Source organism: Narcine bancroftii, chromosome 3, assembly GCF_036971445.1.
Source record: "Narcine bancroftii isolate sNarBan1 chromosome 3, sNarBan1.hap1, whole genome shotgun sequence".
Taxonomy (NCBI): domain Eukaryota; kingdom Metazoa; phylum Chordata; class Chondrichthyes; order Torpediniformes; family Narcinidae; genus Narcine; species Narcine bancroftii.
The window spans coordinates 193,042,130-193,068,973 of record NC_091471.1 but is presented as its reverse complement, the minus strand read 5'-3'; the positions used below and the strand labels follow the sequence as shown (position 1 = coordinate 193,068,973).

The 26,844-nt window shown below is 42.6% G+C and overlaps 2 protein-coding genes across 2 annotated transcripts in view; one reads left to right on the top strand and one right to left on the bottom strand.

Moving 5' to 3' along the window:
• The window catches only part of enpep (glutamyl aminopeptidase), a 99,588-nt gene extending 89,596 nt beyond the window's left edge, over positions 1 to 9,992 (bottom strand). The window contains exon 1 of the mRNA XM_069926185.1: positions 9,199 to 9,992. Coding sequence (XP_069782286.1) covers positions 9,199 to 9,851 — 653 coding nt within the window. The 5' untranslated portion in view covers positions 9,852 to 9,992. The remainder of the gene's footprint in view (positions 1 to 9,198) is intronic.
• On the top strand, positions 745 to 9,017 carry LOC138757976 (endogenous retrovirus group 3 member 1 Env polyprotein-like). Its single transcript, XM_069926187.1, has 2 exons — positions 745 to 1,417; positions 6,474 to 9,017. The coding sequence occupies exon 2, from the start codon at positions 6,785 to 6,787 to the stop codon at positions 8,486 to 8,488; it is 1,704 nt and encodes a 567-aa protein (XP_069782288.1). The 5' UTR covers positions 745 to 1,417; positions 6,474 to 6,784; the 3' UTR covers positions 8,489 to 9,017.
• Positions 9,993 to 26,844: the final 16,852 nt, after the last annotated feature.

Genomic DNA, 26,844 nt, shown 5'->3' with positions numbered 1-26,844 from the left:
TACATGCCTGCGATCTAATAACCCCTAATTGATCTGACAGCAGGGTCGGGCTTACCCAACCAAGTCAAGCGAGGCAATACACAAATGTGCTGGAGCCATATGAAGTAAAGGATGATCAACATTTTGGGTATGCAAGAAAATGATAACCCAACCACTGCATCTGTGGCCTCTCTTTAAATGCCTCTATGTGTATTATCCTCCAACCCAGCAATGAATCCTCGGACGCATGAAAGCGAGGAGCTCTGACCTTGCATGCCATGCAGTGCAAATGGTCGAGGGAGACGGGACAGTTCAGTTGGTGGGGTTCAATCACCCATTGCTTCGCTGCACATCTTCAAGAGCCCACCTGTGTGGCAGTGCCGATGGCTCCATCCTTGAAGAAGAGTCGGAATTTTATCAAGGGAAAAAATCAAAGCCAAACGGGACAATTAAACTGTTCTTAGCATGTGGTGATATGACTGTTTGGCCCGCCCTCCGGGGTCTCCCTACCTTAGCTCCTCCCGTGTGACCCCTGGCCATAAAGGTCGAGTCCCCTCTCCTTCCCCCTCATTTTCCTAGCCAACACCCGGGCCAGCAGTCTTGCTCAATAAAGCCTATCGTTCCCCTCAGTCTTCTGTCTGTATAATTATTGGGACTACCAATAACGCCCAACATGGCAGGAAAAAAAAGTAGTTAATACAACTATTTTCCACCAGTTTTGCCCTCCAAGTTAAATTGGAGGTCTGAACTGTAATTAAGTGTGATATAGAAAATTTAGGTTAAAAAGACTTAAGTTAAAATGTGATGATTAATCATAAACAGGGAAGCCAGAACGGACAGAGAGTTTACTAGCAGTCAAGGACAGAAGGAGCTGCTGAATATGTTTTTTTAAACCTATCTTTTCATGGTCATAGTGAGAGACATGCAGGAGACAAAGGATTGATAAGAAGTGTGAGAAACAGAATTCAATGAATGTAGAGTTCACAGCGTACGTAACGAACGTGATAATTAATAATGCAGTTATACTTAGAATGTTTTTGTAATACTAACCAATTAAAACAGTATTAATAAGAAGGGGAAGGGCAAATAATAAAGGTATAAAAATCAATGCACTGTATGTATCGGGGCTTAACTGGTGAGAAACCAGTTGAGTCCAACTCTGCAGACTTGTAAATAAAGCTTGTCGTGTCATCAGTTTTAAAGAGACTCATGTGTGAGAAGTTTTATTTCTGACAAATGGGGGCTCGTCCGGGATCTACACTCCGGCCGTGAGGGGAGGCGAGAAGAGGGACATCGGAGGCGGTGCACCCCGCTGAGTTCAGCGGCTCCTAGTCCCTTGCTCGTTGCTTCGGGCGGCTTGAGCGAGTGGTATCCGGACAGGGTGACACGACAAGACGGAGAGGAGAAGGGTGACGGTTCAATCCCCGGGAAGACACCGGTAAGTGACGACTTACGATTGTGGTGTGGGGATTGGGTAACAGGTGTAACGGGATACACCTGTTTGGATAAAAACCTAACGGAATAGATTAAGTATAGATCTTTTGTCGTTGTGTGAGGACCCTGTCGCGGGACTCTAGGATAGACCCCAGGGAAACCTCGGCGGTAACCGAAGGAGGGACAGCACCTCCGACGAAGTGCCGAGAAGAGAGGGGTCAACCCCAGGAAAACCTCAGCGGTAACCGAAGGAGGGACAGCACCTCCGACGAGGCGTCTGAGAGGAAGGGAGTAGGGTCCAGAACGAGAGGGTCCTCAGCAACGATAAACAGATCTAGGTGGGAAAATGGGAGGATCAAAATCTAAGGGCTCGTCTGAAAATTCAGGACAATTCCTGGGAGTACCCCTTGACAGCCCTTTGGGGAGAATGTTTGAAAATTGGGATAGTAAAAGATATCGGGACAAAAACAAGAAAAAGATGGTCCAATATTGTCTCCTTTGGTCAAAACAACCTATTAAAGGTTCCTCGGTCTGGTGGCCGAAATTTGGATCTGATGAGGATTGGGTTAGACAAGCATTAAACATATATGTAAATTCGAGACCAAAGGTGAATCAAGAAGAGTCAGCATATGCATTTTGTTGGGTTCCCTGGCCAGGATCCTTAACAGAATGTTTTAAATTGAGAGTGGCAGGAGAAAAGAAATGGGAACCTCTGGACAACCTTCCCCCTCCTTATATTCCCCCGGTGCCTACTGCGCCCGAGGAAAGCTTATTACCGGAGGGGAAAGGTGATGAATCTGATTGCCCCGAAGGGGGCCGGGATAAAAAGGAGGAATTAAGGGAGTCGGACCCTAAACTTCCACCGGTAAACCGACCCTGGACAAGATCCCAGACTGGTCCAGGACCATCAAAGTTTTCAATAAACCTAAATCCCCTGAGAGAAGTTCCTATGGGAGGACCGGGAGGGGGAACGGGATATGTGAATGTTCCCCTAACTAGTACAGAGGTGCGGGGATTTAAGAAAGAAATGAAAAAGTTATTGGAAGATCCTATAGGACTGGCTGAACAGCTTGACCAATTCTTGGGACCAAACACATATACGTGGGAAGAGATGCAGGCAATAATGGGAACATTATTTTCACCCCAGGAGAGGCAGATGATTCGACGGGCTGCCCTCCTCATGTGGGAATATGAACAACCTGGGGACCCTAGACCCCATGAACAAAAATATCCCTTAAATGAACCCAGGTGGGACAAACGAACACCCGAGGGATTGGCAAGTATGAGACAATATAGAGAGTGGACAATTAAAGGGATACGGGAGGCTGGGCCAAAGGGTCACAATTTTACCAAGGCATTTGGGAACCACCAGGGGAAAGACGAGTCCCCTACTGATTTTTTGGAGAGGGTGAGAAAGAATGTCCAACAGTATGCTGGTGTGGACCCTAGTACACCAATGGGTGAACAGCTTATTCGAATTGAATTTGTTTCCAAATCATGGCAAGACATTAGAAAGAAACTAGAAAAGGAGGAGGACTGGAGTGAAAAACCCCTAAGTGAACTGTTAAAAAAGGCACAAAAAGTATATGTGCAGAGAGAAGAAGAAGATCAAAAGAAGGCGACAAAGGTTATGGTACAGACTATCCGACAGATGAATGCTGAATCCAGAGGGGAAAGAAAACAAAACCTTCCTCTAAACAATCCAAAATATCCAAGAGAGGGAAGACCCCGGAGGTTCGTTAAGTGCTATTACTGCAATGAGGAAGGACACTTTAAGAGGGAATGCCCCCGATACAAGAGGGAATTGCGTGCCCTCGAACTTATGGAAGAAGATTAGGGGTGTCAGGGGTTCCAAATGTTAGGGACCAAATATAAGAGGGAACCCCTGGTAAAACTAAAAATTGGTCCCAAGGGAGAAGAGGTGGTGTTTATGGTGGACACAGGAGCGGAACGAAGTAGTGTAATAACTGTGCCAATCGGAACTGAGCCTATAAAAAGTAATTTGACAATTTCTGGGATAGAAGGGGCTCCCAGAATGGTATCAATAATTCCCCAAGTAACAGTGAAACTGGAAGAAAGAGAAGGGGTACAAGACCTCTTGTTATTACCTTCGGCTGGATTTAACCTCCTAGGAAGGGACTTACAGGCTCTCCTAGGTTTGGGTGCTCTCCCTGTGGACGGAGAAGTGCGAGTCCACCTCTGCGCTTTAAAGGAAGAGGATGAACGGCAGATTGACAAGAGAGTCTGGTATAAGGAGGGAAATCGAGGAGGTCTGGACATCCCACCTTTACATGTCACATTAATACCAGGTCATCAGCCGGTAAGGAAACGTCAGTATCCTATTTCTTTGGAAGGGAGAAAAGGGCTACAGCCGGTAATTGAGACTTTAATACGAGACGGACTATTAGAAGAATGCATGTCACCTTATAACACCCCTATACTCCCAGTAAAAAAGTCAGATGGATCCTATCGCCTAGTTCAGGATCTAAGAAGTTTGAATGCTATTGTTCAGACCCGCCACCCAGTGGTGCCTAATCCCTATACTATTATGAGTCGGATTCCCCCAGACCATGAGTGGTTTAGTGTTATCGACTTAAAGGATGCCTTCTGGACTTGTCCGTTAGAAGAGGAAAGTAGAGATATGTTTGCGTTTGAATGGGAAAATCCATGGACAGGTAGACGGAGACAGTTTCGGTGGACTGTATTGCCCCAAGGGTTCACTGAATCTCCAAACCTGTTTGGACAAATGCTAGAACAAATCCTGATGGACTATCCACAATCTGATGATTCCCAACTAATGCAGTATGTGGATGATTTACTATTATCAGGACCCAAGGAACAAGAAATGAGGAGAGAGACCATTAGACTCTTGAATTATCTGGGGAAAAAGGGTCTACGAGTGTCCAGAAACAAGTTACAGTTTGTTGAGAAAACTGTGATATATCTGGGACACCAGATAAGTAAAGGACAGAAACGGATTACCCCTGAACGAATTGCGGGAATCACTAGAATGCCTTTACCCCGTAATAAGAAGGAAATAAGACAATTCCTGGGACTCTTAGGATACTCTAGGTTATGGATAGAGGACTACTCAGCTTTGGTGAAGTTTATGTATGATAAACTGACAAATGAAAATGACTATCCATTGAAATGGACCCAGGAGGAGGAGGGATGGTTCGAGGACTTGAAACATTGCCTAACACGAGCACCAGTGCTCACTCTGCCCTCTTTAAAACAGCCCTTCCAGCTATTTGTCACTCATAACCAAGGAACAGCTGTGGGAGTTTTAACACAGGAAAAAGGCGGTCAGCGACACCCAGTAGCTTTCCTTTCCAAAATGATGGACCCAGTGTCTCGCGGATGGCCGACGTGTATCCAGGGAGTAGCGGCTGCTGCTCTGTTGGTAGAGGAAGCACGTAAACTTACTTTTGGAGGAAAGATGACTGTGTACACCTCCCATTCTGTGAGTGTTTTATTAACACAAACTGCCCATCGATGGCTGACTGATTCTCGCATATTAAAGTATGAAACCATTTTAATGGTTGGAGAAGATTTACAGTTTGCAAAAATTAATAGCTGCAACCCAGCTCAATTTTTATACGGCAGTGAAACAGAGAAAGAGGTGGAGCATGACTGTGTCGAGTTGACAGATCTTCAGACCAAGACCCGAGAAGACCTTTGCGATACTCCGCTGGGAGAAGGATATGAATTCTACATTGATGGCTCCGCCAGATGTGTTGACGGAATGAGAAGAAATGGGTATGCTATAATAGAAGGAAATACTTGGAAAGTAGTAGAATCCACGAGACTACCCGGAAGCTGGTCAGCACAATCCTGTGAACTATATGCCTTGCAGAGAGCCCTCAGAATACTGGCAAAGAAAATTGGAACGATTTACACAGATTCCAAATACGCATACGGAGTAGTGCATACCTTTGGTAAGATCTGGAAGGAGCGTGGTCTAATTACATCAAGAGGAAAGGAATTGGCACACGAACAGATGATTACTCTGACTCTAGAAGCCTTAACATTACCCCAAGAAATAGCAGTGGTCTACATACCAAGCCATCAAAGGGGAGATAACCCGACAGCAATTGGAAACAGACTGGCTGATGAAGAAGCCAAAAGAGCAGCCATGCAACAAGAAGTCCGTTTGCTGACTTTAATCCCAATAAGGCAAGGCATAAAGACAGCTCCCATTTTCACTGCTAAGGAAGAAAAGAACATGGATCAGCTGGGCGCAAGCCAGTTACCTGATGGAACATGGAAAACACCAGATGGAAGAATTGTTCTAAATAAAGAAATAACTCGCAATATTTTAAAACACCTGCATCAACAGAGCCACTGGGGCCCCCAAGCCTTATGTGACACAGTGCTTCGAGAATATGTGTGTAAAGGAATCTACACCTTGGCCCAACAAGAGGTGCAAAATTGTTACCTATGCACAAAAATTAATAAGAAGATAATGAGGACAGGGACCATGGGAGGTCAACCATTAGCCATACGCCCTTTTCAACGTATCCAGATCGACTTCACAGAGTTACCTCAAGTTCAAAGATGGAAATATCTGTTGGTGATAATAGATCACTTTACCCGATGGGTAGAAGCCTTCCCAACAATAAATACTACAGCCTCTACAGTAGCTCGCCTCCTCCTAGAGCAGATAATCCCCAGATATGGTATAATGGATTCTATAGACTCAGACAGGGGTCCACATTTTTCTTCAAAAATCCAGCAATTGATTTGTGATGCATTACAGGTCTCTTGGAAATTACATACCCCTTGGCATCCACAAAGCTCAGGGAAGATCGAACGTATGAATGGAACACTAAAAATCCAATTGACAAAGTTAATGGTGGAAACTAAAATGCCTTGGATAAAGTGTCTGCCCCTAGCCTTATTGAGAATTCGTACTGCCCCACGAAAAGATGTAGGGCTGTCCCCTTATGAAATGATGTTTGGGCTTCCCTTCTGGAGTACAGTTGAGGGGTGTCCCACCTTGGGGGAAGGGGATATATTTGTTAGGAACTATTTACAGGCACTGTCACGCTCTCTTACAGATTTACGAAAGAGAGGACTATTGGCACAAACACCGCCTCTAGACTTTTCTTTACACAAAGTGGAACCAGGAGACTGGATTCTTATCAAGACCTGGAAGACTGAAAAACTCCAGCCCCAGTGGGAAGGTCCATACCAAGTTCTCTTAACTACAGAAGCTGCAGCACGAACAAGAGAGAAGGGGTGGACACACGCATCCAGATTTAAGGGACCTGTAGAGGCGCCACAGGACCCTGATACGAACTCAGATTGGACTTGTATTCCTGGAGAAAAACCTCTTACCTTACGATTTCGCAAAAAGACTTAATTCACAATGTTAATGTTATGTTCTTTGATTTTTCTTAGTTTGCCTATGTCTTTATCAGGTGTGAAATGTAAGAAATGCAGAGATACAGTGGTCCTGTTTCAGGACCACATTTGGGGAAGAAAGGAAGGTAATTTCATTTCCCATACCTCAGTTCCTGAGAAATGCTGGGCAGAAAATACCACCCAACATCCATATACCCCTTGTGTGGAAAAAGAAGGAAATAATATGGGCCATTATATACAGATTCCTAATACCACTCCTTTCCCTCTTAACAGTTGGAAAGGTGACTCAAGCCCACCATGCCCTGATGGACTCTGGTTTTGCATACACCAACGTACTGTTCCAATGAGAAGTTACACTCCACACTCGAGATTGCCTGTCCCTTTAAGACAGCCGGACTTAGTTCGAGTCCATCCAAATAACCATGTAAGTTTCGGTAATGCAATTGGGGGAGATAACCTTTTTGTAGATCTGGCAACTAAAATTGCAGGAACTTTTAATGTAACCAATTGTTGGGTCTGCGGGGGTCCACGGATGTCAGAACAATGGCCTTGGTGGGGAGAACCTCTCAATTCATTGACCATGATTTCCCGCATTTGGACAACTAACCGAACGAGATCAAGAGAAACCTGGTCTCTCTCTAACGTCCCCTCTGGTTTTTATTGTCTCTCACGAGCCGGCAAATACCCAGTAGGAGAAAGTCCCTGCAAGGCTGTATGGATTCGCATTTCGCCTGGTGTTTTCACTTGGTTTCCTAAACCTCAGACTTGGTTCTTATCCACTGTTTTTAAAACTAATTGCCTACCCCTGTCTAATAGCAGTATTCAGTTTTGGAATTGTACCACTTCCACCATCACAGGACCATACCAATCAAATCCTGTTCTTAAAAGAGTTTGGGAAAGGGGGTATGGAGTATCCCCAAATGGATTATTCTGGGTATGTGGTAATAAAGCTTATACTCGTCTTCCCTCACAGTGGAGTGGAACTTGTTTCCTAGGAATAATCCGCCCAGAATTTTTCCTTCTACCCCACGATCACGGTCATAAATTAGGCGTGAAGGTCTTTGATACATTACATCGTGAACCCCGCTCTACCACGGTACATTTGGGAGAATGGAGAGATGATTGGCCTCCAGAGCGCATAATTCAATATTATGGTCCCGCTACATGGGCTCAAGATGGATCTTGGGGTTATCGTACTCCTATATATATGTTAAATCGCATAATTCGCTTACAAGCAGTGCTTGAAATTGTTACAAATCAAACAGCTATAGCCCTGCAATTACTTGCATCCCAGCAAGGTCAAATGCGCTCTGCTATATATCAGAACCGTCTAGCCCTAGACTATCTCCTAGCCACGGAAGGAGGTGTATGTGGCAAACTTAATTTGACTAACTGCTGCTTACAGATTGATGATAATGGAAAGGCCGTTCGTAAAATCGCTGATAATATTCGTACATTGTCCCATGTACCGGTTCAAACCTGGCATCCTTTCCCACAATTTAATTGGATGGACAAATGGTTTGGAGGAACCTGGTGGCATACCTTCTTGTGGGTCATCGGAGGTATTTTATTCCTCCTACTTATTTTGCCCTGTATTATTCCCTGTCTACGCAGCCTGGTGATTTCCATGGTCGAACAAGCTATGCAACCAGGGGGGATGGGAGACCCTGTAAGACTTTTATTTCAGCGTGAGATTAATGTATCATAAAACATTTCTCTTCCCTAGCTTAGAATCCCCATTCATATCTATACATATATTGAACACATTTTAAAGAGAGAAAGGGGTGGATTGTGATATAGAAAATATAGGTTAAAAAGACTTAAGTTAAAATGTGATGATTAATCATAAACAGGGAAGCCAGAACGGACAGAGAGTTTACTAGCAGTCAAGGACAGAAGGAGCTGCTGAATATGTTTTTTTAAACCTATCTTTTCATGGTCATAGTGAGAGACATGCAGGAGACAAAGGATTGATAAGAAGTGTGAGAAACAGAATTCAATGAATGTAGAGTTCACAGCGTACGTAACGAACGTGATAATTAATAATGCAGTTATACTTAGAATGTTTTTGTAATACTAACCAATTAAAACAGTATTAATAAGAAGGGGAAGGGCAAATAATAAAGGTATAAAAATCAATGCACTGTATGTATCTGGGCTTAACTGGTGAGAAACCAGTTGAGTCCAACTCTGCAGACTTGTAAATAAAGCTTGTCGTGTCATCAGTTTTAAAGAGACTCATGTGTGAGAAGTTTTATTTCTGACATTAAGTGCTTAAAATTACACGCATAAAAGGTTAGCTTAGAAAGCAGAGTGAGGTCCATCTGTGGAAGAAACGATTTGCAAAATTCACATCGGGAGTTTCTTCCCAAATATATATTTCCATGCAAATAGGAATAGGGTAAAGTAATCACTTACTTGACCACGCCGTTTTCCTGGTAAGTGGTTTTGTAAAACCCGACCAGTGAGGCCAGGAGACTGCTCTGGAAGTGCAGGATAAGCAGGTACTCGTGTCCAGGGGGGGTGGCGAGCAACTCCTGCTCGGCTTCCAGCACCAGGTACTGGTGGGCTTTGTACTCGAAGCAGCGACGCAGGGCGAGCTCGGTGCTGCTGGCTGAACCGTTGCTGTGGCGGAGAAGGGGCTGGGCGGTCAGGTTGCCATCTTTGGTGTGCAGCCAGATGTACTTGGTGGCCTGGCGGGTGTGGATGTGCACCACCACCTTTCCGGTGTAGTCGCCACCCTCCATGTCGGGCGTGAGCTCCAGGTCATAGTGATCTGGGTTGATGTAGTCGGGGAGCCGAAAGTTACTCCACGGGCCATTCGAGTCCTCGTTGGAGAGACAGTAGCCCTGGGTTGGCGGCTGGCTGGCGGTGACGGAGCTGGTGGTGCTGGCGGGGGTCGACTTCACCCACTCCTCGCACACTTCGTTGCGGCGGCTCAGCCCCACTCCTAGCCCCACGGCCAGCCCCACCGCGACCAGCAGCCCGCACAGGACGATGGCCACGTACTTCCATCGAATACATCCCTCTTTGTCCATCCGTTCCCCCACCTCGCAATTCAGGGGCTGCATTCGTTGCCGCTTTCACCAGTTGGCCCGGCGACAAAGTACCCAACAACTTCGGCACCGAAGTTGCAGGGAGCGGGAAGAAGAGTTGAATCACCTGGAGAAAGGGCACCGCCTCGGCTCCAGACGTCCCAAATGGGTTAAATAGCCCAGGCGCGACTCGTTAAATGAGTGAGGTCAGAAGCAGTGCCAATCAAGAGCCGCCCGGGGAACGAGTCAGCTGGAAAGGGCAAACTTCCACTTTGCGTCCTAACTCTTCGCCTTGTTCACCTCAGGTGGCTTTTAAAAATGTTTATTTTGTTGTTATTGACTTTAAATGCAAATTCTCCCCGCAGGCGCAAAATAATTTGGAAATCTGCTCGCGTCTCGCCTTCCTCGATCGGGCTGGACCCAATTCATCAACTCCCGGCCGGGCGACCAACCCCGAGGGAGTGGAATTGCATCGTTCAGGGGATCTTAATCGGAATGCATCATTTGCCGGTATAAAAACCCCAACTAAAAATTGATCATTTATGAAAATAGATGAAATCGTTCACTATTTTAAGGCAATTTGTGTTCGTCCATGAAATAAAGTCTACCGGGTCATGTGTCCTCGACTCTGCGCCTATATGTTTACTATAGGCTTCTTCTCCGCTTAAATGCGCCTGAAGGAGCAGAAGCGGCCCTTTAAATTGCCGTTCAGGTGACAGCGTTTAAAACGCAATGCTGGCCACCTGAAGGACACAACTGCACGGGATGCGGCTCTGAGCGCACTCCGGCTCCTGCCCAGTGTCAGCTGTGATCAAGCAACCTGACCCTTTCACATCCGCTTTCAGCCACTGCGTTCAGGTGGCTGGGGGAGCCGCTGAGCTGATTATCCCTCTCGGAGGAGGGTAACGTAGCTCGCCCCAAGAGCACTCCTGCACATTCAGGTGGCCTCAAAACAGCCGCATATTGCCTAAACGTGCCGGGCAAATGGCCAACCGAAAGTGTCTTATATTGCATTTCCAATGATGCAGTTGTTTAGCCATTCTTATATCATTCAATCTGCTTTAAATGCTCCCGTCCATGGTCATGCGGAATAGTATGGTCTGATCGATGCAAAAAGTTTCCCATTGCTAAAATCTGCATTTAGTTAAAAAAAATAAATGTGTATGTGGTGGTACTGAAACCCGACCAGTGAGGCCAGGAACTGAAGGGGTCAACCTCTGTACCTGCAGGAGTGTAAGGGAACAGGTCTGAATGGTTCAAGCCCCACCCGGTTGGGTGTCAATCACCCTCCGGGATATAAGCCTGCGCCGGCCTCCCGAGGCTTCACTCAAGAGTTGCTGCAGCCACAGCCTGCCTGGCTCTGTGGAAGTCTTTATGGATTAAAGCCAGTTGTACAGTCTTTATCTTTGTGTGTGTCTGATTCTGGCTAACAGTGGACCACAATGTAGTAATTCCAATAATCTCCCACATTTATATTCATGAAAGCTGTTACATTAGTGGCTTTCCCTGCTCTTAAGTTCAACCTGCCCAGCAGTGAAGGCCAACATTCCATGTTTACCTGCAAACCAAAAAGGCACTGTCAATATTAGTTTCTGTAATGAACTTTTTGTAGGTCTCCAACTTGAGTTAACTTTTAGTCATCCATTACATACACTAAGTTAGTGTCATTAATACTGAGATACTGTGAAAATCTTAGTTTTGTATGCTCTCTAAATATAGCCAAAAAAGTTGCCACTCTCCAGTGCAATTTTAGATTTAAATGTCACAGAAGCCACAAGGCTTTCTTTTTCTTCTGGCTGTCCATCCCATTGGATGATGATAGTTCCTTTCAGTCAGTTTGTGGGGTTTGATATGAGCATACCCCACTCCTCAGGAAGGAACAGCGTGTGTATGAATGGATTTAGGTGAGTAATGGGTTGCACAGGTCCAGACCCACCCTCTCGACATCCCTTTTTGGATCCAATGGCATGGTGAGGTCCAGGACGGCTGGGGGAAGTTCTGTTGCAGTGAATGTCCAGACCAAGCTTTGGTGCAAGGGATGTCCTTTCTGTGCTTCATGGCACGTGTTTGCTAGAAGACCGTTGACCCTACGAGAGGGTTCTTCCACCCTTTGACAGGTCTTGTTTTTCATCCTGCAGGGGGTCTAGCCACCCTCTGCACCAGGCATCCCTGGTGGGTGAACTGGTTTAGTCGCAAACCACCCGGCCATGTGTCAGGTAGTGCATGATACCAGTAGCACTCAGACGCATGGTAAGAAAATGGTAACAAGATTTATCATTGACAATTATTAAAGTGGGTCTCTAACATTTCAACAGACAAATTGGATTAATTAATTGTGGCTTCAATCCAATTCTCTTTAGGAATGTTAACTTTCAACCTCTTCATGTGCATTATCTCTGTTTTTCAATATATTTTTCCCTTATGGTTGCCTGGTTTCTTATCAAAAACATCTGTGCAATTGCCTTGATTGTTTTCTGTAATAAGGATAGCCACATTCAAACGACTTTTGAACAAAGATGGTTCTTATTTACTTTGATGTAGCAGTAACAATCTCGTGTTTGTTGCCTTATGGCTGGGAATGTTTTTGTGTGTGGAAGCACTCTTTGCATGTTTACTTTGTCTAACACTTTCATAATCTTAGGTGCTTCCACCAGAAGCTCTCTAATTCTCTTTTCTAAAGAGAATCTAGCTGTTTAATCTGTACAGTAAAGCAATGATAAACCACACTCTGGACAATTAGAAATGCTAATGGTTCAGCGTCTGGCCTACCAGGTGATATTTGCTGCATTCCCCATCGGCTTGCTAAAGCCCCTGTTCCCATATTCCCCAATCGTCTTACTGAAATCTGGAACCCCTATTCCCAACCACTCAGCAAAACCCCAGTCCCTGTGCTTCCATCCATTCACCTGAGTTCCAATTCCTGTGCTCCCCATCCATTTACTGGGGATCTGGCTCCTCAATATTTGTTGGCCATTCTCTCTTGAAACTTAGTTAAACAGGAATGTCTCCAACTAGACGTCATTTAATATTGATCTTCAGCTTCGGTTAAATTCCTCTCTTTCACTATCCTTCTATCTCCTATCCTCCAGCTGCCCACCTGTTTCCCTCCATTCAGAGAGCAAGCTCCTCCCCTATCACTTCAACTTTTTTTTTCTCTTCTACCCTCCCCCCCCTATCATTTCTTACCTGTTAGCCTGTACTCCTCCTCCTGCCCCTGTCATGATAATGAATATGTATGAGATGTACCGGAAGTCACGTGGTATAAGAGAGAGAGAGATAAGAGCACAAGCAAGAGAACAAAGGAAATAGGAGAATAAAGACAATGAGAAGTTTACCTGATAAAACTTGTGTTTAATGTTTTATTAACTTCACATTTCGGGCCACAAATGTGACATTGGCGACGAATATGGAAGAAGCTTGAAGAAAATTAAAGACTAAACAAGATTACAGAGGATTACAGACAACTTCAAGGTGATAACAATTTTCTCCGTGACTCAGTACTTTTGGGGCTGGAATATTTCCTCATGGCTGGTGCAAACTGTGACTTTCTAACACATAGTGGAATTGCTCATTTTGACCCAACGGGTGATGCAAGTACTGTAAGTGTGAAGTGGAAGGCATGGCTGGAAGAATTTGAATCCTACGCCGACAGTCGTGGCCTATTTCTAGATACCAGTACGGTTGAACAAAAAGCGCAGAGAAGGGCATTACTTCTTTTCACTGCTGGACCCTCAGTTCGGGAAACATTTAAAACACTTTTGAATACTGGAAGAAAGGATGAGTACCAGAAAGCAGTAGATGCATTAAATGCTCACTATGTAGTGACACCGAATGCTACATTTCAACGCCATTTGTTTCGGAGAACGAGACAAGAAGATGGCCAGACAATTGCTCAGTACGTGACGAGACTACGCCAGCTAGCTGTTGGATGCAATTACATGCCAGCTGATTTGGACAACCAATTATTGGATCAAGTCATACAGCACTGCAGATCAGATAAACTCAGAAGACGTCTACTGGAAAGAGGGAGTGAGTTGGAACTCACCGATGCTTTAACCATTGCTGCTGCATTAGAGGCTGTTGAAAGGCAATTTCATACCATGACCCTGAAAGACAACTCAAGCCAGCAAATTAAGAGGCTCTCACATCGCCATAACCAGCCAAGATATACGTCGACACAGGACGTGGAGTGTTATCGATGTGGAAACCGAGGTCACTTTGGAAAAGACCCATATTACCCGGCCAAAGGCAAAGTTTGCAGAAAGTGTGGAGGTAAGGACCACTTTGCAAAGAAGTGCAAAAGCAAGTCCAATGCAGACCAGAAGAGGAAGAGTACAACTTTCAAAGGCAAAGCCTGGGGGAAAGGAAAGTATCCTGGAAAGAAAGATACCATTCGCCAGATAGATGGTGACGATGATGATACCCAGGAGGGACAGAGTTGTTACCAATTTACGTTGAATGAAGTACATCATGAGAAGGTCCCAGTTATCATTGGTGGAGTGACAGTACAGGTCATTGTAGACTCAGGCAGTGACAGTAATGTGATTGATCGACATTTATGGGAGAATTTGAAAAGGAAAAAGATCATCTGTACCTCAAAGAAGTGTTCCAAGAAACTGTATCCATACACAGCAACCAAGCCATTGCAGACCATTGGATGTTTTACTGCAACTGTTGAAGCTGGAGATAAGTACACCGAAGCAGAGTTTATGGTCATAGAAGAGAGGGGAGAACCATTGCTGAGTAGAAGCACAGCGCAATACTTCATATTGGAGCTTGTGTCAATTCAATTCAGTCATACGAGGATATGAAGCAAAAATTCCCCGCAGTCTTCCAAGGAGTAGGAAAGCTGAAAGGTCGACAATTGAAGCTAGCGGTAGATGAAACAGTCAAACCCAAGGAACAACCAATGCGCCGAACTCCGTTTGGACTTCGTGGGAAAGTCGAAGCCAAAATTAAAGAATTGATCGAACAAGACATTATTGAACCGGTGGAACATTCGACACAATGGGTCAGTCCCGTAGTGATTGTGCCCAAACCAAAGGGTGACATAAGACTATGTGTTGACATGAGAATGGCCAATGAAGCTATAATTAGACAACAACACCCTATACCAACAGTGGAGGAAATACTTCAAGAACTAACTACCAGCAAGGTATTCCCAAAAATTGATCTGAAATGGGGCTATCATCAATTAGAGCTGGATCCAGGTTCCCGAGATGTAACAACATTTGTGACTCACCGTGGATTGTATCGTTACAAGAGACTATCATTTGGAATTAATGCAGCTTCGGAGATCTACCAGTATGAAATCCATCGAGTGATTCAAGGCATTCCTGGAGTTGCCAACATTTCTGACGACATCATAGTCCATGCACCAACGAAGGAAGAGCATGACAAACGGTTGAGGCGTGTACTATCTAGACTACAGGAGGCAGGCCTTACCGTGAATGGAAACAAGTGCCAGTTCGGTGTGTCAGAAATGGACTTCATGGGACACAGACTTACACGGGAAGGACTAAACCCTGCAGAGGCCAAGGTGAAAGCTATTGCAGAGGCACGTGCACCTCAGAAGGCAACAGAGGTGAGGAGTTTCCTGGGATTGGTCAATTTTTGTGCAAAGTTCATTCCTAATTTCGCTACAGTGGCAGAACCACTAAGGAAACTAACCAGGAAAGGTGTACCATTTCATTTTGGATCTGAGCAGAAGAAAGCGTTCACAGCGCTGAAGCAAAGCCTGACAGATGCAAAAACTCTTGGATATTATGATCCGGCAGCATCAACCAAAGTCATAGCGGATGCCAGCCCAGTTGGTTTAGGAGCAGTGTTGGTCCAGATGCATGATGGAGGACCAAGAATCATTGCCTATGCCAGCAGATCGTTATCAGATGTGGAAAGAAGATACTCTCAGACAGAGAAAGAAGCACTCGGACTTGTATGGGCCTGTGAGAGGTTCCATGCATATTTATACGGCATTGAATTTGAACTCATCACAGATCATAAGCCATTAGAGGTGATCTATGCACCTAGATCCAAACCATGTGCCAGAATAGAGAGATGGGTACTCAGACTACAACCCTACAAATATAAAGTAATCCACATTGCAGGGAAAGCAAACATTGCAGATCCGCTGTCCAGATTGGTGAAGGATGGTGGTCCACAATCCAAGTCAGAATTGGGAACAGAAACAGAGAGCTTTGTACGCTTCGTAGCTATTCAGGCGACACCGAAAGCTGTGACTACGAAGGAAGTCGAGAGAGAATCTGAACGTGATCCAGAACTCATGGAAGTAAGAGAATGCATACAGAGTGGACAATGGGACAAGTGTACTCACAAGGCTTACATTCCCATCAGAGACGAACTTTGTTGCATCGGACAGTGTGTATTAAGAGGTTGCAGATTGGTGATACCGCAAAGATTGAGACCGAAGATTGTATCCTTAGCGCATGAAGGACACCTAGGTATTGTTGGTACCAAGCAAAACCTCAGGACCAAGGTATCATGGCCAAGTTGTGACAAAGACACAGAGAAATTTGTTAAAACTTGTCACGGATGTCAAATCACAAGTAGGAGTAATCCGCCAGAACCGATCCGGAGTACGCAACTTCCAACAGGACCATGGATTGACGTAGCTGTTGATTTTCTTGGACCTTTACCGACGGGTGAATCAATTATGGTAGTGATAGATTACTACAGCAGATACTATGAGTACGTGGTGTTGAAGTCCACAACCACTGAAAAAACAATACAAGCATTAGCAGAGATATTCGCAAGATATGGATTACCTGTTACATTATACTCTGACAATGGTCCACAATTCATTTCAGAGACATTTGCGGAATACATGAGGACCACAGGTATCCACCATCATAAAGTAACTCCGAAATGGCCGCAAGCCAACGGGGAAGTAGAGAGACAAAATCAGTCCATTGAAAAACGATTGAGGATTGCACACGCTGAAGGACAAAATTGGCGAGAAGCATTGCTATCTTATGTGGCTGTCTATCGAGCAATGACTCATGCAACCACTGGAAAAAGTCCTGCAGAAGCATTTTTTGGGAGAAAAATCTGCACAAAAATGCCAGAAATAAAGGAAATCCGAGACGACCAGGAGATGAGGGACCACGATGCTGAAAAGAAAGGTGCAGCAAAGCTGTACACAGATTCGAAACGTGGAGCCAAGTACTCAGACATCATGCCAGGAGATAATGTTCTAGTGAGGCATGAAACTGGTGGTAAGCCAGAATCACCCGAAGCCGTGGCGAGCAGTATTTCCGACGCCGAGAGTGAACAACCGAGAAGCGACGACAATATCGCAGGCAGGCCGAAACGAAACCGGAAAGCGCCCAAACAATACGAAGACTTTGTGCCATAGTTTTAATAAGAACTTTGGGACAGTATTTTAATCTTATATCATAAAGTGCATGTATGAGTGCTGTAGGAAGTAAACTTTATGTAGTTGAGTTATAGTATTACCGTTAGTTACGATGTTTGTATGTTTCCGAGAGATATTGGTAAGTGAAGGTAAAGTTTATTTCTGATTAAAGGAGGGATGTCATGATAATGAATATGTATGAGATGTACCGGAAGTCGCGTGGTATGAGAGAGAGAGATAAGAGCGCAAGCAAGAGAACAAAGGAAACGGGAGAATAAAGACAATGAGAAGTTTACCTGATAAAACTTGTGTTTAATGTTTTATTAACTTCACATTTCAGGCCACAAATGTGACAGCCCCTTCCTCCCTCCCATCTTTTTATTCAGGTGCCTGCATGCTTTTAGCTTATACCTTGATGAAGGGCTCTGTCCTGAAATGTTGGCTACCCTTTACTTCCTGTGACCTGCTGAGTTCGTCAGCATTTTTGTGTATTGTGTATTCTGTTGAAACTTACCTGGTTTCAACTTAGTAGATTCACAAATACATTGCTGTGTAATATCTATGAAAATAATTAAAATTGTGTTGATACGCTAATAAAACAACATCTGATAATCTAGAAAACTGCAAATCCAGATGAACAACTTCACTGTCCATACAATGTAATGTCAAATCATGTGTGTCTACAATTTTAACTTCTAAATTATTGAATTGTTTTGTGAGTTTACATACATTTGAGTTGCATTTTGCAATATAAACCATGCTCTTTTTCCCTTTTTCATGTGCATTTTTATAAAATCATGACTCTTTCACCAGTTTTGAGTTTCACAAACTCAACTTTGTGTTTTCTCCACTCTTTTCTCGGCCCTATGACAAAATTTCTTCTGTTATATCAGATTAAAAACTTCCCTCAATAGATTTTTTTTTTAAATGTCATCTACAAGGACATCAATGCTATTTCTGATTAGGTGAAGGTTCTTGCTCTTGCGTACCTGAACTTGCTCCATTGCTCAAAATAACCACTGACTTTTTAATTTGTTTAGTGCTGTACAAAAAGGAAACAATCTGAAGATTACTGTGCATGAGATATCCATAAAATGACCATAAGTTCCATTCTTTCGAATGAATGTCAGAGTTATACTTGACCATTCTAAAAGATTTAAGTTCCATCCCAAAGGAGTTTCCTGGTTATAACAGCGAAAGGGTTTTTTAAATTCCCCAATACAATGTACTCTCCAACTTTCACCTAAATGTAGTTTACTTTTGGTAGGCTTTTTATTCCACTATTTTCAACCTTGATCAGAACCACCACTGTTAATGACTGCTTTATGCATACCCAACTGTCAATTGGGCAATTGTCATTCTGTAAGTCTAGTTCCCCTGTCTTATGCAGAAGACACTTCTCCCTGTGCTATCCCTATGCTCTGACGTATCCTGGTGATAATAAATAGAAATTCTCTATAATTCCACAGAGCCTGTAAAAATATCTTCTGAAGTCAGAGATCCAGGTACTTAGTGTATCTGGTAACAGGTATGTCCTAATCTCCTAGCCTCCCCGCCTAACATGAAAAAAAAGGATCCAAACTCCCATTAGCATCAGACTTTGCACCATTCTCAAAATTATAAATTAGATAATATTGTTGCAGAAATCTCTCTGAAGCTCAATACTCGTTGAGGCTAAACTCATCACTGTTTCGATGTTCACCAACTTAAGAACAGTCGACTGCTGGTCACCACAATTTCCAATTGCTGAGGTTGTGTTGGAGTGTGAGCATTTAGTCCATTTGATTCTATCTTGATTCCCATGTTATGTAGATGCCGTGAACATGGAGAATTTGTCGGAAAGCCACATTGGAACTTAGAATAAATAATGGGGAAATGTTCATGGATGCAGCAACTGAAGTAAATAATTAAAATAAAATAATAATATAGAGAGACAAAAAGTTTACAACAGAGAATGAAATGTTGAATGCTGAGTTGAGAAATAGAATTGCCCAGCAGACGGCACTCTTTGATCTTTCATAGGAGAATACCCCACTGTGAGAGCATGGCACATACCATCCCTGTGTAGCAAAAGGGCACCATTTTTGCAGGCGTCCATACATTGACTTCATCTGTCAGCCAGAAAATACACAAGAACATCTCAATATGCTAACCATAACGCCACAGAATTGTAATGAATGGCATTAAAATTACATAACAGTAATAAGAAAGAGTGCAGAGAGGGAGGAAACTAGTTTTGCAATGATAGGAATGAACCTCTGTATATACTTATGTCGGACTCTTAAACTTAACAATATGGGATGTATGTAGTGGTGTCGAGTGTCCATAACCCTGGCATAATCTGCATATTTATGTATTGATTATAAATTATTTTAATCTGCATGTTGATTGGATTAATCAAACCGACAGGGGTGTAGGTGTTTGTGTTTATAGCCTATCTAGAAATATAAATTATGAGAAAACCAGCACAGCTTCCAGAGAACGCAAATTTTAAGCCAGACGGGAAATTAGAATCAGTTATCACTTCTGCTCTGATCATCTCAAATTAATCACAGTACCCCCAGGCTACAGAATACATAATATCGTTATCACAAAGACCCTAAATGCCTTGCCAACTGATTCCACTACAGGTGCCTAACCTTTTTTCCAGGATCATTGGGACCGGACACCTGCTGTTGTTCAGAATCTTCCGGATCTCAAAATCATTTTGATTTCAGTCCCTTTAAGCAAATGCTTCGCACCTAGCCCCTGCCCCCCTCCCCCGGCCATCCGTCGCCCCCCCCAACCCCTCCCAGCTGTCTCTACATCCCTTACCAAGACCTCTCCCCTAAGGGCTCGTGCCAGACTATTTTGTGCTCAAGGCCAGGCTGAGCACAGGATGGGATGCGACGTGTACCATATACAAGAAGTTCTCTACCAGAGTGTCGTCAAATGGAGGTTGGAGGTGATGGGATGGCTCCGGAGCTTGGCCAAAAAGGCAGTGATCATTGGCTTCTTGGAGCCAGTGGCCTAGTTGGGTAGAAGGCTGGACATGAGGTGCATTGCTGCAGGAGGAGCGGCCTATCGGGGTGGTGGAGCTGAGCACTAGCAGCTTTCAGGTGCTCCACCAGCTCGTCGGGCCGGACCTTAGGCACACCACAGCAGTGCAGCACTATCCGTCAATCCCCCCCCCCCCATCTAACCCCCGACACAGCAGCAGAGGTAGTGCTGCCGAGCCCAGAGTTTACAGAGTGCCTCACTGGATCGTGGTGATGGCTCAATGCAGAAGCAATGGTTATATTTGTTACCCATAATCCCCACGCAGCTGGAACTGTTCTGCCAGTGCCAGAGCGGTTCCAGCTGTGCAGGGGATTATGGGTAAGGAAGATAGCCATTGCTCCCACATTGAGTCAGCCATCACCTGCTTCACTCCCACCAGGTGCTGGGGGTTGAAAGACCTTTCCACTGAAGATAAGAGAGGGTGCCCACGGGGGTGAGGATGATGGGGCAAGAGACAGGTACTGGGGGGGGGGGGGGGTTTCTGCCTGAAAATGGAGAATTTACTATGTGAAATTAATGTTACTTATGTGTCATTATCATCCAAAAAAGTGTTGATTTTTGGAGGTTGACAGTTTTTAGAATTCCGGATAAAAGGTTAGGCTCCTGTACTTGTCAAATGGGCTCCCATTCATAATTGGCTTCCCGCCCAAACATGCTTGATTGACTCCAGTACTTGTCAGATGTGATCTCGCTGTCAAAAACTGCAGGATGTGCATAGCCATGCTGAAGGCGCGAACGAGACCTCGTGCGACAGATTATAGATATGCTTTGGGGAGATAAATTGGGGCAGGTTTTTTAGTGTAGGTCACATACAAACATTTCAAAACATATCTCATTTAAAATATTGGAGGTCTGCTCAAGCCAGACAGGCTGGCTCCAAAAGCCTTTGCAAAAGATTTGGAGAATTCGCAAGAGACTTTACTAATGAATTGCTGTTTTGAAAAGCATCAGATGGAAGAAGTCAGAGAAGTAGGTTCGAAGCCACTGGCTGTCTGGGAGTGTTGCTTGCTATTCTAAGAGAATCATGTGGTTTTTACAAGCAGAGAGGGAGGGAGTCAAACAGGCTTTTCTCTGAGAGAGAGAGAGAGAGAGAAAAAAAATCAGTTCTGCAGTTTTACAGTCAGCAGCAATAGCTGGGACTGGAACAGGACAAGCTGGCAAGCTTGTGGAAAACCCCCATTTGGAAGACGGGTTGTGAGTGCTTAGTTCAGCCTAGTCAAAGCCCTTGTGATTCATACAAGAGGAGAGGACTGGCTGCCTAATGGTTCACTTGAAATAAGAGAAACAAAAAGGAACTCTGTGGTGACCAGAGAGAAAACAAATGACTGTCACAGCCACTGATTATGTATGACGGCTGGGTCCTGTCATCATGATAAATAATATAGTTCAGTTATCAACTATAATGCCTTGCAGGATAATATAGATTGGTTATCCATTGTAATGGCTGGCATGTTGCCCAGGACCATGAGGGAGTAAAAAACAGTAATGGTGGAATAAAACTGAGCATATTTAAACTCAACCTAAGAGTGTTGATTTTATTTGACCTCAGGATTCAACATTGGCAATGAGGATGAACTGAGATTCTTGATATTTTTGATACACAGGAGAAAATATAGCATTTGGAGGAAATGAAGCCACAGGAATTAAAGGTTTTTCTCCATTAGACCCGACTGGAGAAGCAAGCAGAGTTAGTGGCTTAGTGCAAGGAGTTCAGTTCATATGAGAACAGCTTGGGACTGTATGTCGATGGGGCGATGCCAGCAGAGCTCACATGGAGGAGAGCTCTACTCTTGTATATGGCTGCAGCTGCCAGACGGGAGATTTTCAAGACACTGGCCAACATGGGGAACAAAGCTGATTATAACAGGGCTGTTAACACCTTGAAAAAGCATTTTGTTGTGGAATCAAATGCCACATTCCAACGCCATGTCTTTCAACAGATCAAACAGAGGGCCACGAAAAACATTGCTCAATTGGTCACACGACTCAGGAAGGCAGCGGAAGGTTGGAGCAGATTTGGAAAACCAGATTCGAGATCAGATGGTAAAAAGTTGTACATCCAAATACTTGAGAAGTAAGTTGTTGGAGAAAGGTGCAACACTCACACTGGCAGAAACATTGACGATGGCAGCATCACATGAAACAGTGGAAACTCGGTTTCAAATTATGAAATTGGATGGTCCCCCAGCTGGATGTGATGGGACATATTCTGATCATGTTCATAAGATATTTACCACCATAAGCAAAGGACAGGAAGATGGTAAGCACACTAGTTATTTGGAACATGGTCATGAATGTTATCGATGTGGCAATATCGGACATTTTGGCAAGAATTTGTGCAGTCCGGCCAGGGGTCAAGTGTGCAGAAGCTGTGGTAGAAAGAGCCATTTGGCCAAAACATGCAGAGCCTCACCCCAGGCAAGAGGTAAACCCGGACATACAATAATTGTGGAGGAAGAAGGGGGATGAGAGGCAGACATAGGCCGAGGGGTGAACAAAATTTACGTCATGTTGAAAAGGGTTCATGTAAATGTGAATATACACGTGATGACGATCTGGAAAAACAAAGTGCGACAAGATATGCCTTTGCTATTAACAATAAACATGCAAATGCAAAGGTGCCAATAGTGATTGGAGGTGTGAAGGTTGACATCATGGTGGACAGTGGGAGTGATACCAACATCATAGACAGAGTATTGTGGGAGGAAATGAAAAAGAAAAAGATAAAATATACAACCAGAATATGTGAGAAAAAATTGTTTTGATGCACCTCATCAAAGCCGCTTCAAACAATTGGATGCTTTACAGCAGAGGTGCAGGTGGATGTCCAGGGTACCATTACACCACCTAACATGATGGTAAAATTTGTTGTCATAGAGGAATGAGGGGAACCTCTACTGAGTAGGGAGATGGCACAGACAATGGCTGTATTACATATAGGCCTGAATGTAAACTCAGTGCAATCCTATATTGATCAGAAGGAGGACTTTGTATTTTATGGTTTGGAAAATTGTATTGTGTAAATCATCCAGGAAAATATGTGATTTGGAAATTGAAGTTGATATTGATATTGAAAATAATCAGTACCAAAATTTGTTTAAACATTATTCATTTATTTGATGATCCTTTTATTTGATAAGGGAGGGATGACAAAGTGATAAATAATATAGTTTGGTTATTGACTACTATGCTTTGCAGAATAATATAGATTGGTTATTGACTCTAATAGGTGGCATGTTGCACATGACCATGAGGGAGTAAAAAACAGTAATGGTAGAATAAAATTGAGCATATTTGAACTCAGCCTAAGAGAGTTGACGTTTTTTGACCACAGGATTCGACAGGTCCAGTAACTGCAGCTTCTGCCAGCACCATAAAGGGTCCTGACCTGAAGCATTAACTGACCATTTCTCTCCATGAATGCTGCCTGTCCAACTGGCTCCCTCAGCTTCCCATTCACTCAATCAGCACCTGTAATGCTTTTCTCAGCTGGTGTAAGCACTGCTGTCAGAGGGATAAAGATGGCTGAGCTCCTTAACATGAATTCTGCAGCATGGAAAGAGCTGCCTTCTGCAATCCTAATCCCTGGTGTGTGCACATGCTGATCTCACTACAATAAATTATCGCTGCCATAGGTGATAGTGATCTTCCTTTTGTCATTTTTCTGTCAAACACACTTGTTCAGTTTTACCTCCATTCCACTGGTTAGTTTCCGTGAAGTGCCAGTTGACGAAGTAGACAAAGACGATGATTATTTAATCTATGTATCAAATATTACAGGATGGTACGGATAAATTTCTGGAGAAATTTAAGTTTGGTCCTATCTTTATTGTTTGGATTAAGGCTTTATATAGTAAACCGGTAGCTAGAGTATTGACGAATGGATTGATTTCACAACCGTTTAAATTGACTCGATCAACTTGTCAAGGTTGTCCTTTATCACCAGCTTTGCGTTAGTGATCGAACCTTTGGCACAGCTGATAAGACAAAATACACTGATACAGGGTATGAAAGTTTTAGATGAGGAGTATAAAATTAATTTATTTGCTGATGATGTATTGGTGTATTTAACAAATCCAGCTCAATCAATTTTACACTTGAAGGAGTGTCTGATACAATATGGACGTCTTTCTGGATATAAAGTTAATTGGGAAAAAAGTGAAATATTACCAGTAAGTGAAGGAGATTATTCAGCTTATAAGAATATTCTTAATTTGAAATGGACTGATCAAATTAAGTATTTGGGTATAATTTTGAATGTTAATTATCAATCTTTATATAAATTAAATTATGTTCTGTTAATGAAAAAAATTAAAACCGATTTGATTAAATGGAAAGATTTACTATTAACTTATTGGGTAGGATAAATACAATTAAGATGAATAATTTTCCACGTATGCAATATTTGTTTCAATCTATTCTGTATTTACTTGATAATATTTTTTTTGAGATTTGAAAAAAATGGTTAGGGAGTTTTTGTGGAGAGGTAAATTTTCAAGAGTAGCCTTGAATAAATTAACTTGGAAATATGAATTAGGGGGACTACGTTTACCACATTTTTGAAATTATTATGAAGCAGCCTAATTTAAATTTATTAGTTCATTGATGGATTTGGAATGGCCCCCTAGTTGGGCCAAAATTGAGATGGCAAATATTTCTGAATTTGAAATACATCAATTTTTTTAGATGGAATATAAATTTGTTATAGCAACATAATGTGCCTATATTAAAACATTTAATGAAGTTATGGACAAAGAAAAAGAAAATGATAGGTTCTAGGGGTGAATTATCGGTTTTGTCTCCGTTATATAATAATCAACTTATTTCTTTTTCAATACACAATTGAAGTTTATTACATTGGAGACTTAAAGGTGTGGAAAATTTGGGAGATTGTTTTAAAGAAGGTAAATTTTTATCTTTTAATCAGATGAGGGACAGTTATGGTATTGATAAGAAAGAACTCTTTGTTTCTTTATTATCAAATTCGATCTTTGGTAAAACATGTGTTTGGTAGAGATATGCTTTTACCTGAAATGACTATTAACTTATTGGGTGGGATAAATACAATTAAGATGAATATTTTTCCATGTATGCAATATGAAGGTACCAGAGAAGGGTTATATTTCATCTATGTATCAAATATTACAGGATGGTATGGATAAAAAGGGTTGGGATAAATTCAAAGGTAAAGGGGAAGTGGATATTGGTTTTATTTTTTCCGAGGATGATTGGTCAGATATTTGTTATGATAGTGTAACTGGACTGATAAATGCACGCTATGCAATGATTAATTATAATTTTTTACATCAATTATACTTAACACCTGAAAAACTAAAAAAGTATGGTTTTCATGAATCAGATTTGTGTTTTAGATGTGGTAATTCTGTTGGAACTTTTTTCCATGCTGTCTGGTCATGTATATATATGCAATTTTTTTTGGAAGAAAATTCAATTGTTTTTAGAATACCTGTATAAGATTAAAATACCTTAAGATTCGACAATATTTTTATTGGGCAGTTTCCAACCTCTGAAAGGTTTGGGATTAGATAAATTTCAACTTGCTTTTGTACATTTAGCATTATCTGTAGCGAAAAAATGTATTGCTAGTACGTGGAAAGATACAAATATGATTGATATTAATAGATGGCATAATGAGATGAAATATTGTTTAATAATGGAAAAAATTACATGCTTTACGCGATAACTATAGTTTTTTTATTAGTAAGTGGTTGATATATTCAGAATATTTACATTTTGATTTACGTTGATTAGATCTCAATATGTATGTTTAATTTTTTCTTAATTTTTTTTCCATTCTTTATGGCTCTCCTTAGGAGAGTTGGGTGAAGGGGGGGATTCTTTTCTTTTCTTTTTTTTTGATAAAATATAACGTTCATGTTTATGGTTTATTGTTGTATATGTTATTTACTATCTGTATTTTGAATGAATAAATAAAGTTTTAAATAATCAAAATATTGACTGTCCATTTCCCACCATAGATACTTCGAGCAGTTTGGGTGGGTTTGTTTTTTCTGTAGATTGCCTCATCTAGAGTCTTGTGTACTTTAAATGAAAAGTCAGCAGGTTAGAATCAAGTTGGAACATTGATCTGAAGTTAACATTTTTACTACCTTGCTCTTTCCCAGTTCTAAAGGTCTCGATTTATTTTTCCATCTTCCTTTTCCTGTTAGAATTTTATTTTTGCTGACAATCAAGTTGTAGAATGATACGAGTTGACTTTATTACATTGTTATCTTTCCCATCATTATGTAATTTGTACAATACAACAGAAAATGTTCTTCTAACAAGGAATTACTGGGGTAAGGGCTCTCTTGTAATCTTAGATGAGAAAATCAACATTGGTCTTTGAAGTTGATGGAAATGACTGTGAAAGTGTGAGTGCACGCTCATGCTTACACACACACACACACACACACACACACACACACACACACACACACACACACACACACACACACATTCTCTCTCACACTCTCTCTCTCTCCAATAACAGATGCAAGCACAAATTAATAACCTTGCTGTTGTGTCCCTTTTGTTAATGGAAGGAAAAAGTAAAGCACTCGGAAGACTCAATTTACAGCTAACTTTCTTCTT

Coding starts and splice junctions, on each gene's coding strand:
- LOC138757976 (XM_069926187.1), top strand. CDS start 6,785: ATGTTAATGTTATGTTCTTTGATTTTTCTTAGTTTGCCTATGTCTTTA.